We start from the raw sequence: 15,119 nt of genomic DNA on the forward strand, positions 1-15,119 counted from the left end.
CTTCGTCAGCATCGTCGTGTACAGCCTCCGGGATCGCGCTTTGGCCGTCGTATTTTGTTTATCATCGCGATTTGGAGTCACCACCTTCTTGTAAGTCGATAGTCCGGCTCGTTTTTTGGCTGGATGCACGGTTGTAGACGATACACCCAGCTTATTTGCGGCATCTCGGAGGTTAGGGTTTCGCTTGAAACTACCGGCAACTCTCTTTGTCGTCTCAGCGGCTTCCGGTTTTCGATTTCCCCCCGATCCAGATTTCCTGGCTGTCGACAAACGTTCCCCAAACACTTTAATTACATTTGTAACGGTTTATTTGGCGATTTAGCGAGCTTTGCGTGCGAGTAGCTTAGATTTTCGCGATGCGCGAGCAAAATTTTGATACGCTGCTCTTCTTGCTTGGACGGCATTTTGACAACTGAAGAGTGAATTCCAAAATCAAAATAGGAGCAACCTTCTACACACACACACCTTCAAAATGAGGGGTGTTCAGGTTTTTTAAATGCAAAATTGAAAGAAATACGTCAAGTTTATATTGACCAAATTTTGACCGTATCACCCTTTAACTACAAAAGAATTATTCGTTGCGTCTATGAACCATGGTCCCAATAGCACCGTCCTCACTTCGGTGTGTTAGTTTTACCATATACTTATTTTCGGATGACCGGAAGTCCAGTGTTTTCGCACTCGAACTTTATAGACGCGAATAGCTGAAAACTTGTATTTCAACATAGTATTATTATGTATTATTATATTATTTAGTTTCATAAGTATGCCGTACGAATGGCCCATATTTCCCTCAGTGACCTTTTTTCAGAATATAACTGCATATAAAATACATTAACGAAAAAGTACGGCTATCACTTGCAAACAATATGACTTTCATTCGGATTAAAACTTAGCTCTATTTCGAAAAGAATCCACAGCTGGTTTTTGTTATATTGTTTTAGTTCGGTTCATTTTAAACGGAATTGCTCTTCTTTAATTTGTTATGTGCATAAATAATCATTTAAAAAGTGGAATATTCGGTTTTTTTTAGAGTTGCACTTCCAGTTTAACAGTCATCTCAGAGAAGTAAATCCTATCTATCAATTTAATATAATAAATTCTCGTTTTTATCTATTGGCAATTATGTCATATGAATAAATAGAAGAAGTAAGGGAGCAAAATGCAAATTAAAAAAAATTTTGAACTTTTTATAATGTGATTTTATTTATGCTAATTGAACTAAAATGGGGAAGGGACGGAAAACATTTACCAACCACCACCTCCGGAAGACCAGCCACCGGAAGAGGCACTAGCACCCCCATAACCACCTCCATAGCCACCACCGTATCCACCACCACCACCACCGGAAGAAATGATTTTGTAGGTTGTCACATGACCACTGCCATGGCCTCCTCCGAATCCACCACCATGACCGCCACCATAACCACCACCATGACCACCTCCATAACCGCCTCCATGCCCTCCAGCTGAAGTAATAATTTTATAGGTGTCTACATGGCCGCCACCACCTCCATAGCCTCCATAGCCTCCGGCACCACCGAAACCGCCTCCATGACCGCCACCATGACCACCTCCATAACCGCCTCCATGCCCTCCAGCTGAAGTAATAATTTTATAGGTGTCAACATGGCCACCACCACCTCCATAGCCTCCGCCGCCGCCACCGCCATATCCACCACCACCATAGCCACCGCCGCCACCAGCACCGTATCCACCTCCGTGTCCACCACCCCCACCGGATACAATAACTTTATAGGTGTCAACGTGGCCACCTCCGCCATAACCTCCACCGCCGCCGCCACCATAACCACCGCCACCATAGCCACCACCTCCTCCATATCCTCCGGCATCTCCGCCGCCACCATGACCACCAAACAAGAATCCTGCTTGGGCCGTTGCCACTAAAGTAGCTAACGCCAAGCCTGCAATAAATCCCTAAAAAATGAAAACAAAAAAATTAACCATTAATACTTTTCCCAAAAGCAAAATTTCTTCCTCGACTTACGTTCATTATTTGACTTCCGAAATAGACTAGAATGAATTTGGAAATTAGTGCTTCGATATCGGATGCGTTCTTTATATACAAAATCTACAAATGTTGTTAAGTCACCACAGTTAATGCATTTTTCACTCTCCATTCATTAAAAACTACAATGTCTGGTATCGTCTATGGACCTTACGGAAGAATCGATTAGAACATGTTTAAAGAATTCTTATCAAATATAAAACTTGTCGCGGATAATTGATTTCGTTTCGTTTCTTTTTTTGTTTTTGTTTCTTCTATGGAACAAAACCGAATTATTTATACCCTTAGAAATTAGAGATTGTCCTAGAAATTTCTATTAATTATTACACAATATTTTTTTTTAAGTTTTAGACTTTAGAAAATTCCAAATATTATTCACTTCGGATGATTATTTATTTCTTATGCCTTACTCTTTAATAAATTCAAATCATACATTTGAATTTTTAACGAATATGGAGACTCAATAAAGCTCTTCTTAGTTAAGATGTATATGTGTACATTCAGCGGAAAAAATTGAAGCATATTTTTAGGCTTTGTTTTTTATTGAATTAAGCTGAGCATACATATTTATACATACAATTTTTTTATACCCTCCACCATAGGATGGGGGGTATATTAACTTTGTCATTCCGTTTGTAATACATCGAAATATTGCTCTAAAACCCCATCTATATATATAAAATTCAATCTATATTTGTTTATTTGTTTGTTTGTTTGTATGTTCCGAGTTGGCTCCGAAACGGCTGAACCGATTTACTTGAAACTTTCAGAGATCGTAGGGGGCGTTCATGTGGTGAAAATAGGGTACCACATTGTTTGACACCTGGTCGCGGAGGGGGATCTCCCCTTCGTCGGACTTTTTGAAAATTGGACCAAAGTTGAACGATTTGCTTGAAATTTTCATTGAAGATTGGGGTTGGCATCTAGACAAAGATCCGCTACGTTTTATTTCGATATTTGGAGGCGGAGGGGGGCCTCCCCTTTGTTCGACTTTTTTTAAAGTACAGTGAAAAAACTAAAATTCTCTAAATTATCTGAGATTTACAGAGAACATGTGGTGAGGTTATGGAATTAATATGGGGTACCCTTGCCCTACTTTTTGAAACTTTTTTTTTTTTTTATTTTTTTTATTTTTTTATTTTCATCTATGGATTAAACCCTTACAGACTAACAGTAATATATTACATTATATACATATTGTTTGTTAATATATCAAGTATTTAATAATAATGTTATCTTTTTCTTTACATTGTATTTCTCTTCTGACAAATCAAGATAATAATAAAATTTATTGAATTCTTTACAAAGACGGCGAAGTGGATCGTTGTTTTCAAAGTTCGTTCGAAAGTATTCAATGTGGAGCAGTTCAAAGTTGCGGGTAGGTCTAAAGGGTACATTGAATGATATGCTGTTAATAAGGAAGTCAGATTTAAATCTTCCGTTAATTAAATCAACCACAAAACAGATATTCAGCATGGTACGTCTACTTTTCAGTGTAGGTAATTTGATGAGCGATAGTCTTTCTTTGTAAGACGGCAAGGTTTGAGGTGTCCAGTTATTCCGACGTAAACAAAACAGTAAAAATTGTTTCTGAACAGATTCAATACGATTGCAATGAATTTGGTACTGTGGGTCCCAAATTACAGATCCATATTCCAGGATAGGACGCACAAGTGAAGTATATAAGTTTCTTGTAACAAATGGGTCAGAAAATTCCTTACTCCAGCGCTTGACAAATCCAAATGATCCATAGGCCTTATTTACAGTCATAGAAATGTGAGATCTAAAATTTAGCATGCGATCCAAAAGTATTCCAAGATCTTTAAAGGATTCAACAGTTTCAAGCGTTGTGCCATTCAAGTTATAATTCGTGTCGATATAATTTAATCTATAAAAACTTGGAACAAAATTATGCGATTTGCTTAAAATTTTCTTTGAATGTTGGGGTTGGCATCTAGACAAAAAACCGCTACATTATTTTTCGATATTTGGTCGGGGAGGGGGACACCCCTTTGCCCGATTTTTTTTTGTTTGAAAGTCCAAACTAAACTCCCCCGACTGAAATTTTACGGAAAAAATGGGTTATGAAATTTATATCAGGTTCTTGATTTTTTAATAAAAATAAAGGGGCATAGGGAGACATCCGCTTCTCTTAAGTACATACAAAGAAACAATTAAACTTTTACCGAGTTACTTGCACTTTACAGAGGACTGGGGAGAGGTTACGATATTAATAGTTGATACCTGATTTTGTGATATTTGGACGGAAGAGAGGCCGCCCTTTTAGGCTTATAATTTGCTTGACATTTTCTGGGACGTTTACAAAAGATACGCTACATCACTTTTCGCAAAAAAAAAACAACAATTCTTAAGTTTTCTTGAAATTTACGTAGGCAGAGGGGGAGGGTTATGAACGAAGAGGCAACCTTCCTTGCCCCATACTTGAAGGAAAGTTTCAAGAATTTTCAGGGAAGGTTAGGGATGCTATTCACTACGGTGTTTGTCGATATTGTATCGGGGAAAGTGACGTCCCTTTAAAACAATAGAGCAAAATTTAAACATCGCTGATCTACTTGAAATCTACAGGGAACGTGGGAGGAGGTGATTAAATTTATACATGATTTTTAAATTAGTATATGATTTTTCGATATCTGGTTGGGAAAGGGGAAAATTGAAATAAACTTTGTCGATTTACTTCGATAGAATTTATAGGGACCATTGAGTAGTTGCGAAATTAATATAGGGTACGTGATAGTCCGATATCAGGTCGGAGTGGAGCAAAGGTTTTTTCTTAAATTGAAAGTAGAGGGTTGTCCGTAAATGGGAACTCGGTACATAATTTTATGATTTTTGCACAGGCTTCTGCCAGACTTCTTTTTAGTAAAGAACTTAAATTTACATGAAAGTGGCAGCCAACGTAGAGGGTGCATCATTTTCCAACATTTTAGCAAATGTTAATGTGGTAAAATTGTTTACTATTTTTGCTTTTTCCGATTTATTGGATGGGAAACAGTAATTCTTTGTATGTTATTATAATCTAGTGCTTAATTTTCAGATATTTTGAGAAGAAGGATACCTTTCGTTGACAAACCACACTTAAAATTCACAAGAAATATAGAAGAAGGTGCACCCTCTCCCGCCGTATTTGTACCTATAAACGAAAAATCAAGTAGTCCGAATTGTTTAAAAGAATTCAAATCTTTTCGAATTTGTTTTCAGCACGAAGGATATAGTTGACTAAGTTAACGCAAAATATTCCTCCAAATATGCTTCGGAAGGCGCAGCGAAGCGGGCCGGGGTACGCTAGTAAAGTATATATATTCTGGGTCGTGGTGAAATTCTGAGTCGATCTAAGCATGTCCGTCCGTCTGTTGAAATCACGCTACCTTCCGAACGAAACAAGCTATCGACGTGAAACTTGGCACAAGTAGTTGTTATTTATGTAGGTAGGATGGTATTGCAAATGGGCCATATCGGTTCACTTTTACGTATAGCCCCCATATAAACGGACCCTCAGATTTGGCTTGCAGAGCCTCTTAGAGGAGCAAAATTCATACGATCCGGTTGAAATTTGGTACGTGGTGTTAGTATATGGTCTTTAACAACCATGCAAAAATTGGTCCATATCGGTCCATAATTATATATAGCCCCCACATAAACCGATCCCCAGATTTGTCTTGCGAAGCCTCAAAGTGAAGCAAATTTCATCCGATCCTGCTGAAATTTAGTAGATGGTGTTGGTATATGGTCTCTAACAACCCTACAAAAATTTGTCTACATCGGTCCATAATTATATATAGCCCCCATATAAACCGATCCCCAGATTTGGCTTGCGGAGCCTCAAAGAGAGGAAAATTTCATCCGATCTTGCTGAAATTTGGTACATGGTGTTGGTATATGGTCTCCAACAACCATACAAAAATTAGTCCACATCGGTCCATAATTATATATAGCCCCCATATAAACCGATCCCCAGATTTGGCTTGCGGAGCCTCAAAGAGAAGAAAATTTCATCCGAAATTGCTGAAATTTGATACATGGTGTTGGTATATGGTATCTAACAACCATGCAAAAATTGGTGCACATCGGTTCACAATTATATATAGCCCCCATATTAACCGATCTCTAGATTTGGCTTGCGGAATCTCTAAGAGAAGCAAATTTCATCCAATCCGGTTGAAATTTGGAACATGGTGTTAGTATATGATCTCTAACAACCGTGCCAGAATTGGTCCATATCGGTCCATTAGTATATATAGCCCCCATCCGGTTCATCCGATCCGGTTCAAATTTAGAACGTGGTGTTAGTATATGGCCGCTAACAACCACACCAAAATTGTTCCATATCGGTCTATAGTTATATATAGCCGATCTCCAATCACACAAAAATTGGTCCATATCGGTTCATAATCATAGTTGCCACTCGAGCCAAAAATAATCTACCAAAATTTTATTTCTATAGAAAATTTTGTTAACTTTTTATTCCTATAGAAAATTTTGTTAAAATTTTATTTCTATAGAAAATTTTGTGAACATTTTATTTCTATAGAAAATTTTGCTAAAATGTTATTTCTATAGAAAATTTTGTCAAAATTTTATTTCTATAGAACATTTTGTCAAACTGAATTATATACGTATTTAATCGATCTTTTTTGATTTAATATATAGCACGTATGGACTTACATACAATTTAGAAGACGGTGTTGGGAGGTTTTAGGATACCAAAACTTAAGTTATTCGATTATGGATGGCAGTATTTAGAAGAAGTTTCTACGCAATTCATGGTGAAGGGTACATAATCTTCGGCCTAGCCGAAGTTACGGCCGTATATACTTGTTTGAAATAAAATACTGGTGGTTGTAGAAAATTTACTTGTTATCTTAGTTGTATGCTATACAGGCTTGTTGTACCTTTGATTCCTCAATTTCTCTACACTTTTGAAAATTATACCGACAAACAGTTTATTTCAAATCAATTTCTTAATACAGGTTTCCCAAAAAATTGTTCCTTTTTCCGGATAGCAGGAACATTTTGAATGAGTTTAAGTATATTCTTCCCACAGCATAGTAATAATGAACTAAAATACGATGCAATACTTGAACTAATTTATAAGAAAATCATGAACTTATCTATATGAAAACAATCTTTGGCTACAAATCATGGTCACTCTTACTATGGATTAGTTCATTTTTCATAAAAAATAGTAAACTTTTTTTTCGGTGCACAGACAATCCGTCCGGATAAAGTTATAGTGTGGAAGTCCGTTCAAAGTTCGTGGTATCCTGGTTCGTCACATAATGCAAAAAATCTCATGTCGAACAAATCAAAATAACAGGACTTAGAAGCATATAAGCACAATATTGTCTATAGGCAACATTGGGCATGAGGGGGTTAAGGTAAAGCTCTCGTAAATATCTATCGCTTAATTTTATTTTATGCAAACTTGGAATGAAAGTGCGTAGCGTCAGCCATATAGTGTGAGATTTAGGTTTATCTTCCAAAAATATTTTAGTAAACCATCCCGAATGTTTAGGTTTACTATTTTAATTTGGGGTTGTATAGTGTATGATGTAGTCGGCCCAGCTCGACTTTCTATTTTACTTGTTTAATGATGGTTAGGTTAGGTTAGGTTATGTGGCAGCCCGATGTATCAGGCTCACTTAGACTATTCAGTCCATTGTGATACCACAGTGGTGAACTTCTCTCTTTTTTAATGATAGCCTTTAAAGGTGGTGGTATTCCTCTTCAGACATCTTTACGGAGGCCGAATTTTGCTCTCTCAAATCAATGTTGGAACATGACTAATATTAGGATATAAAATATTTTCATATATTTTACAATTCAGTCTATACGTAACCGAATACAATAATTAACATCGTCTACATGAGAAGTTTCTTAAAACTAAACAACAAAATGATCGGTCATGATGCCTGGTCATTTTTGTAATAATGAAGGTATCATCAGATGAATGTGGTGATTATTTTGTAAGGAAAAATAAATTACAACAGAATGAAGAATGAAATATTTTACAGCAGGGAAAAGTGTAATATCTTAAATAGGTATTTTTAGTATCGGGAAACTGAAATTTACCAACCACCACTAGACCAACTGCTTGAACCACCTCCATAACGTGAAGATAGGCCACTGTGGCCAGCGCTGCCTCCACTTCCACTTTGGCTAATAATCTTCAAAATTTGTACATCGCCACCCGAATGTCCACCGGAATAGCTGCTACCATGACTTGAAGAAAAACTATCAGCATGGCTTCCTGAATGATAGTCAGAATACCCTCCAGCGCCATGAGAGCCAAGACCAGCGTCTTCATGAATGACCTTAATAATTTTTACAGCACCACCGGAATGACCTGCGGAAAAACCTCCATGACCACCAGAAAGTCCACCATAGCCTCCTTCTCCTCCACTAGATCCATGAGAGATAATTTTGATAATTTTGACATTACCAGAGCTGCCACCATGACCTGCACCAAAGCTTCCACCATAGCCAGCATCGAATCCTCCACTATATCCACTGTCATGATAACTGTCACCGTGACTTATTCCATAACCACCACTGAGGCCACTGGAGAATCCACCATGATGATCACTACCACCATCGTGTATGACTTTGACAACACTAGCAGCACTGCTACCCGAAGAATAACTACTCCCGCCAATGCTATGACCACCATTTCCATAAATATAACCTCCACCTCCTCCGCTGCTGTGGCCACCACCTATAATTCCAGCATGAACTGCAGACATCATAGCCAAAATGCATACGAAAACCTGGAAGGAAGAGGGAAAATATGACAAAATCTTCTTGCTACACTGATGCAAGATTACATCATACCAACCTTCATTTTGTTGCAAGTTCAATTTAAATTCCAACACAAGCACTAACGTAGACGAAGTCAACCAACCTCTGTAACTCTGGACTGTTTCGAGGTAACTAACTATCCTAAGCTAAATATGCTCACAATTTATACTTCCGAAAATTGGGCCATCAAAGATTATCGCGCATGTAATAATCAGTGGAGTAAAACAGGAGAGATGGATGACCATTCATACCCTGTGAAACATTTCCAGCCACAGCAACACTCCACAAATTAATCAGAAATCAGGTAAAAAAGTCTCCTCAAAGCACAACAACTGCGGAAAGACTGATGTAGTTGGCTCAAAGTGAAGGTGATTATGGAATGAAAACGAAAGTCTTTGGCATCATTGAACATGGAATACGGATGAGATATGCCAGCATTATGACATTTCTAAAGACTTTATTCATTTGGAATGTTGCACAGTGGGGCGTTACCCATAATTTGCAAATTAGCGTTTTTAATGGTGATAATAACTAAGACTCCCTTATGTTGTAAATGGCTTTGTTCCATTGAATTGACTTTTTTAATTCCCACGACAAAAGATTTATTAATCAAGGTTAAAGAAATGTGGTAATGGTTCCATATAAGAAGTGGGTTATTGTACTACCTTTTGCCTTGTGAAAATGAAAGAAAAACAATTCGTAGATTATGCTAAAATCAGGGATTATTTTGAAATGGTGAGAAGTCAAACATCTCTTCTCATACAACTCACAACATTAACAAAAGATGGCTGTAAATACACGTCAAAATCTAAAACGCTTAGAAAATGGGTTTTACTTTTGCCGTAAATAAAAATATTTTAATTCTACACGCAGCCGATTTCGTTCTTTTAGACCAATCGCTGTTCTTTTCTTAAGAACGAATAATTTTACACACTCTACATGTACTGTAGAACTATGCCATGCTACAAATCCTAAATTTAAAATTTTGAAATTGTACGAAAAATTTTCTATCCAAAAATTGTATGTTTTTATGGCACAGAGAAACAGACGTTTGGAACTTAGCGTGGTTCACTGAAAAAACAAGTGCGGAAAGTTTAAAGTCGGGCTTGGCCGACTATAATATACCCAACACCAAATCCTTCAAATTTGTTGGGTGCTACATATAAAGGTTTATGTTCCCATATACATATATTTAAATCTGACGCAGTCTGGATAAAATTTGTTAGAATTCTACAAAATCTAGACCTAAAATTTAAACCGACTAATGCCCTGGGGTGAAACACAATGTTAGAAAAAGATAAATGTATGATTTATCAGTCGATAGATATGAATTAGAGGTAAATATATTGGAGGAGCCACCGTGGTGCAATGGTTAGTATGCCCGCCTTGCATGCATAAGGTCGTGGGCAGAGAATGAAGCCGACCCATTTTTGTCGGCAGCGGCTGACACTAAATTTTTGTCTCCGGCGGCGGCGGCTTGACGGCTTATCCGGTATAAATTTGTCAATTCGGCGGCGGACAATTATTCATTATAAAATCAATTTGAAGTTATTCGAATGGCAATGCGATTAGTTGTACAACCAATCTTACAATCAAATTTACATTTCGTTAAAATTTTCTGGGCTAAGTTTTTGCGAAACTATTATAGCAGCTTGAAATTGGTAGATTGTGGGTGGATGGTCCAAATTTTGGCAAAAAATACGACAGTTATTAATACATTTTTTGATTTAAATCGATATTTTTGATTAATTGGCGGCTAAATTTGAGTCGAGATGAGTAGACATATCCGGCGGAGGCATCGACTGGCAAAAATGGTCGGCGGCGACTGAAATCAGCGGCGCGAGTCGGCGGCTTCATTCTATGGTCGTGGGTTCAAACCCAGCTTCGACCAAAACACCAACAAGTTTTTAAATGGTGTATTATCCCACCTCAGTAATGCTGGTGACATTCCTGAGTGTTTCAAAGCTTCTCTAAGTGGTTTCACTGCAATGTGAAAGGCCGTTCGGAGTCGGTTATAAAAATGAGGTCCCTTCTCATTGAGCTTAACATAGAAATATATATGGGAGCTATATCTGAACCGATTTTTTCCAATATCAAAATTTAGAGTTAATTGGACCAAAGCTGCGACCATCTATGTCGATTACAAAAATGTGTTCACAGACAGACTCATAGAGCTTCGAAAGCGGCAAAAAATATATGCTCCGATTTTAATTCTAATTTCTGTTTTTAATAGTCTATGATATCGAACTTCGGATGCAAAAATGAAATACTTGAATTTTAATTTTTTTTGATGTTAGATTACGTGGATCACAGAAAAAAATTTCACGAAAAATTTTCCAATGAACATCTTAATTGAAATAAAAGTCAATCACACAAATTAATAGTATCAATTATTTTTTAAATTGGATCAATTAATTTTTTAATTGACTGTCAATTAATTTTTTAATTGATACTATCATTTCTGTGATTGAAGACATTTTAATTAAAAAATTAATTGGATCAATTAATTTTGTGATGGAATCAGAAAAATATTTTTTTTGTGATGGTGCAACAGAACGAATGATTCGATTTTAACCAAGTTCAATATTTTCTTAATGAGTTTCCGGACTCTGGCCCAGGGAAATCGACAATAATTGATTGGTATGCAAAATTCAATCGTGGTGAAATGAGCACGGAGGACGGAAGAGGTGGTTACCGACGAAAACATCATAAAAATCCACAAAATGATTTTGAATTACCGTAAAATGAAGTTGATCATATCATTCATCAATATTTGGATATGCGGAAGCTCTGTGCAAAATGGGTGCCGCGCGAGCTCACATTTGACCAAAAACAACAACGTGTTGATGATTCTGAGCGGTGTTTGCAGCTGTTAACTCGTAATACACCCGAGTTTTTCCGTCGATATGTGACAATGGATGAAACATGGCTCCATCACTACACTCCTGAGTCTCCGAAGCGTGGAAAGGCTCAAAAGTCCGCTGGCAAAGTAATGGCCTCTGTTTTTTGGGATGCGTATGGAATATTTTTTATCGATTATCTTGAGAAGGGAAAACCATCAACAGTGACTATTATATGGCGTTATTGGAACGGCCCCATATGAAGAAGAAACAAGTATATACGGCCGTAAGTTCGGCCAGGCCGAATCTTATGTACCCTCCACCATGGATTGCGTAGAAACTTCTACGAAAGACTGTCATCCACAAATTTCAACTCACTCGGATGAAATTTACTCCTCCAAGAGGCTCCAAAACCAAATCTCGGGATCGGTTTATATGGGGGCTATAAATGATTATGGACTGATATGGACCACTTTTGGCATGGTTGTTAAATATCATATACTACCACCACGTATCAAATTTCAACCAGATCGGATGACTTTTGCTTCTCCAAAAGGCACCGGAGGTTAAATCTGGCGATCGGTTTATATGGGAGCTATATATAATTATGGACTGATAGGAACCAATTCCTGCATGGTTGCTGGATACCATATATTAACATCACGTACCAATTGGGAAGAATTTTGCTCCCAAGGTGGTCCGGAGGTCAAATCTGGGGATCGGTTTATATGGGGCCTATATATAATTATGGACCGATATCGACCAATTTTTGCATGTGTGTTTGAGGCCATATATTAACATCACGTACCAAATTTCAACTGAATCAGATGAATTTTGGTCTTCCAAGAGGTTCCGGAGGTCAAATCTGGGGATCGGTTTATATGGGGGCTATATATAATTATGGACCGATATGGACCAATTTTTGCATGGTCATTAGAGACCATATACTAACATCATGTACTAAATTTCAACCGAATGGGAAGAATTTTGCTCTTCCAAGGTGCTCCGGAGGTCAAATCTGGGGATTGGTTTATATGGGGGCTATATATAATTATGGACCGATATGGACCAATTTCTGCATGGTTGTTAGAGACCATATACTAACATCATGTACCAAATTTCAGCCGGATCGGATGAAATTTGATTCTCTTAGAGGCTCTGCAAGCCAAATCGGGGGATCGGTTTATATGGGGGCTATATATAATTATGGACCGATGTGGACCAATTTTTGCATGGTCATTAGAGACCATATACTAACATCATGTACCAAATTTCAGCCGGATCGGATGAAATTTGCTTCTCTTAGAGGCTCCGCAAGCCAAATCTGGTGATCGGTTTATATGGGGGCTATATATAATTCTGGACCGATATGGACCAATTTTTGCATGGTCATTAGAGACCATATACTAACATCATGTACCAAATTTCAGCCGGATCGGATGAAATTTGTTTCTCTTAGAGGCTCTGCAAGCCAAATCGGGGGATCGGTTTATATGGAGGCTATATATAATTATGGACCAATGTGGACCAATTTTTGCATGGTTGTTAGGGACTACATACTAACACCATGTACCAAATTTCAGCCGGATCGGATGAAATTTGCTTCTATTAGAGGCTCCGCAAGCCAAATCGGGGGATCGGTTTATATGGGGGCTATATATAATTATGGACCGATATGGACCAATTTTTGCATGGTTGTTAAAGACCATATACTAACACCATGTACCAAATTTCAACCGGATCGGAGGAAATTTGCTTCTCTTAGAGCAATCGCAAGCCAAATTTGGGGGTCCGTTAATATGGGGGCTATACGTAAAAGTGGACCGATATGGACCAATTTTTGCATGGTTGTTAGAGACCATATACTAACACCATGTACCAAATTTCAGCCGGATCGGATGAAATTTGCTTCTCTTAGAGGCCTCGCAAGCCAAAGTTGGGTGTCCGTTCATATGGGGGCTATACGTAAAAGTGGACCGATATGGCCCATTTGCAATACCATCCGACCTACATCAATAACAACTACTTGTGCCAAGTTTCAAGTCGATAGCTTGTTTCGTTCGGAAGTTAGCGTGATTTCAACAGACGGACGGACGGACGGACATGCTCAGATCGACTCAGAATTTCACCACGACCCAGAATACATATACTTTATGGGGTCTTAAATCAATATTTCGATGTGTTACAAACGGAATGACAAAGTTAATATACCCCACATCCTATGGTGGAGGGTATAAAAAAGTGTTGTTCCACCAAGACAACGCACCGTGCCACAAGTCATTGAGAACGATGCGTAAAAGTGAACCGATATGGCCCATTTTCAATACCATTCGAACTACATCAATAATAAATACTTGTGCCAAGTTTCAAGTCGATAGCTTGTTTCGTTCGGAAGTTAGCATGATTTCAACAGACGGACGGAAGGATATGCTTAGATCGACTCAGAATTTCACCACGACCCAGAATATATATGCTTTATGGGGTCATAGAGCAAAATTGGATGTGTTACAAAGTGAATGACAAAGTTAATATATCCTCTGGTGGAGGTATAACAAAGTTTATATACCCCTCATCCTATGGTGGAGGGTATAAAAAAGATTTCTTTATAGTTGTTTCGTTTTTTTTTTCATCATCTATCTTCGTCTGCCAGGATTAATTCTATCACATTTGCGTTTTCGAACGAGTTTTGTATCTCTTCCATCCTGAAGCCTTGATAAAGGCAAGTATATCTCTCAGATTACTGTCCCGTACATAGGAAATATCCGGTAAGAAAAATAAACCCAGTATCTAATTTCTTCTAAATGATAATACCTGATAAGGAAAATGACAGGAGTCTTCCGTACACGGAAGAAAAAGACTGTTTTCCATATGTTTGGGTGTAAAAATTATATGTTTGGAAAATTTTATGTTTTTTTAACACAATAATTTTAAGTGCAAGCATATAATGTTCATAAACTAGCATAACATGTTTGGGACATATATGTTAATATGTTAGAACATATTATGTTTGTAACATAAAATGTTTGTAAATATAGTATGCTTAGATGCAAACATATATTAATTTGCTAATAGCCTATAAACATATACGTGTTTAGAAAGAGAGACCTAGAGAGTATGCTGCAAGTAAAATAATGGAATGGAATGTTTGTACAATACAAATAATATTTTGTTTGGACCAATCCCGAAAATATATATATTTGAAGAAAAATGTGTTTTGGGTATATGTTACAGAAGCGATTTAGTTTGAGGGTGTAGCCCCCGGGTCCAAGCACCTTCTACCAATATCATCAGTCATTGAGTCAATCCTTACCAGATGTTTCCCTAGTGTGTTATGTTCTATTATGATGCCTATCAAATCTTCTCTATGTGTCGTCATTAGAAATACGGAGATTTTGCTACTCTTGTCGTTCTATATTAATTTGGTTTGCTGGCAG

The 15,119-nt window shown here is 37.6% G+C and overlaps 1 protein-coding gene across 1 annotated transcript; it reads right to left on the reverse strand.

Moving 5' to 3' along the window:
- Window positions 1-1,179: 1,179 nt before the first annotated feature.
- LOC142231050 (uncharacterized) lies at window positions 1,180-8,991 on the reverse strand. Its single transcript, XM_075301669.1, has 4 exons — window positions 8,883-8,991; window positions 8,120-8,814; window positions 2,009-2,021; window positions 1,180-1,938 (listed from the first exon to the last, which is right to left on the reverse strand). Exons 1-4 carry the CDS (start codon window positions 8,886-8,888, stop codon window positions 1,249-1,251), a joined length of 1,404 nt encoding a protein of 467 aa, XP_075157784.1. The 5' UTR covers window positions 8,889-8,991; the 3' UTR covers window positions 1,180-1,248.
- Window positions 8,992-15,119: the final 6,128 nt, after the last annotated feature.

Source organism: Haematobia irritans, chromosome 3, assembly GCF_050003625.1.
Source record: "Haematobia irritans isolate KBUSLIRL chromosome 3, ASM5000362v1, whole genome shotgun sequence".
Lineage (NCBI taxonomy): Eukaryota > Metazoa > Arthropoda > Insecta > Diptera > Muscidae > Haematobia > Haematobia irritans.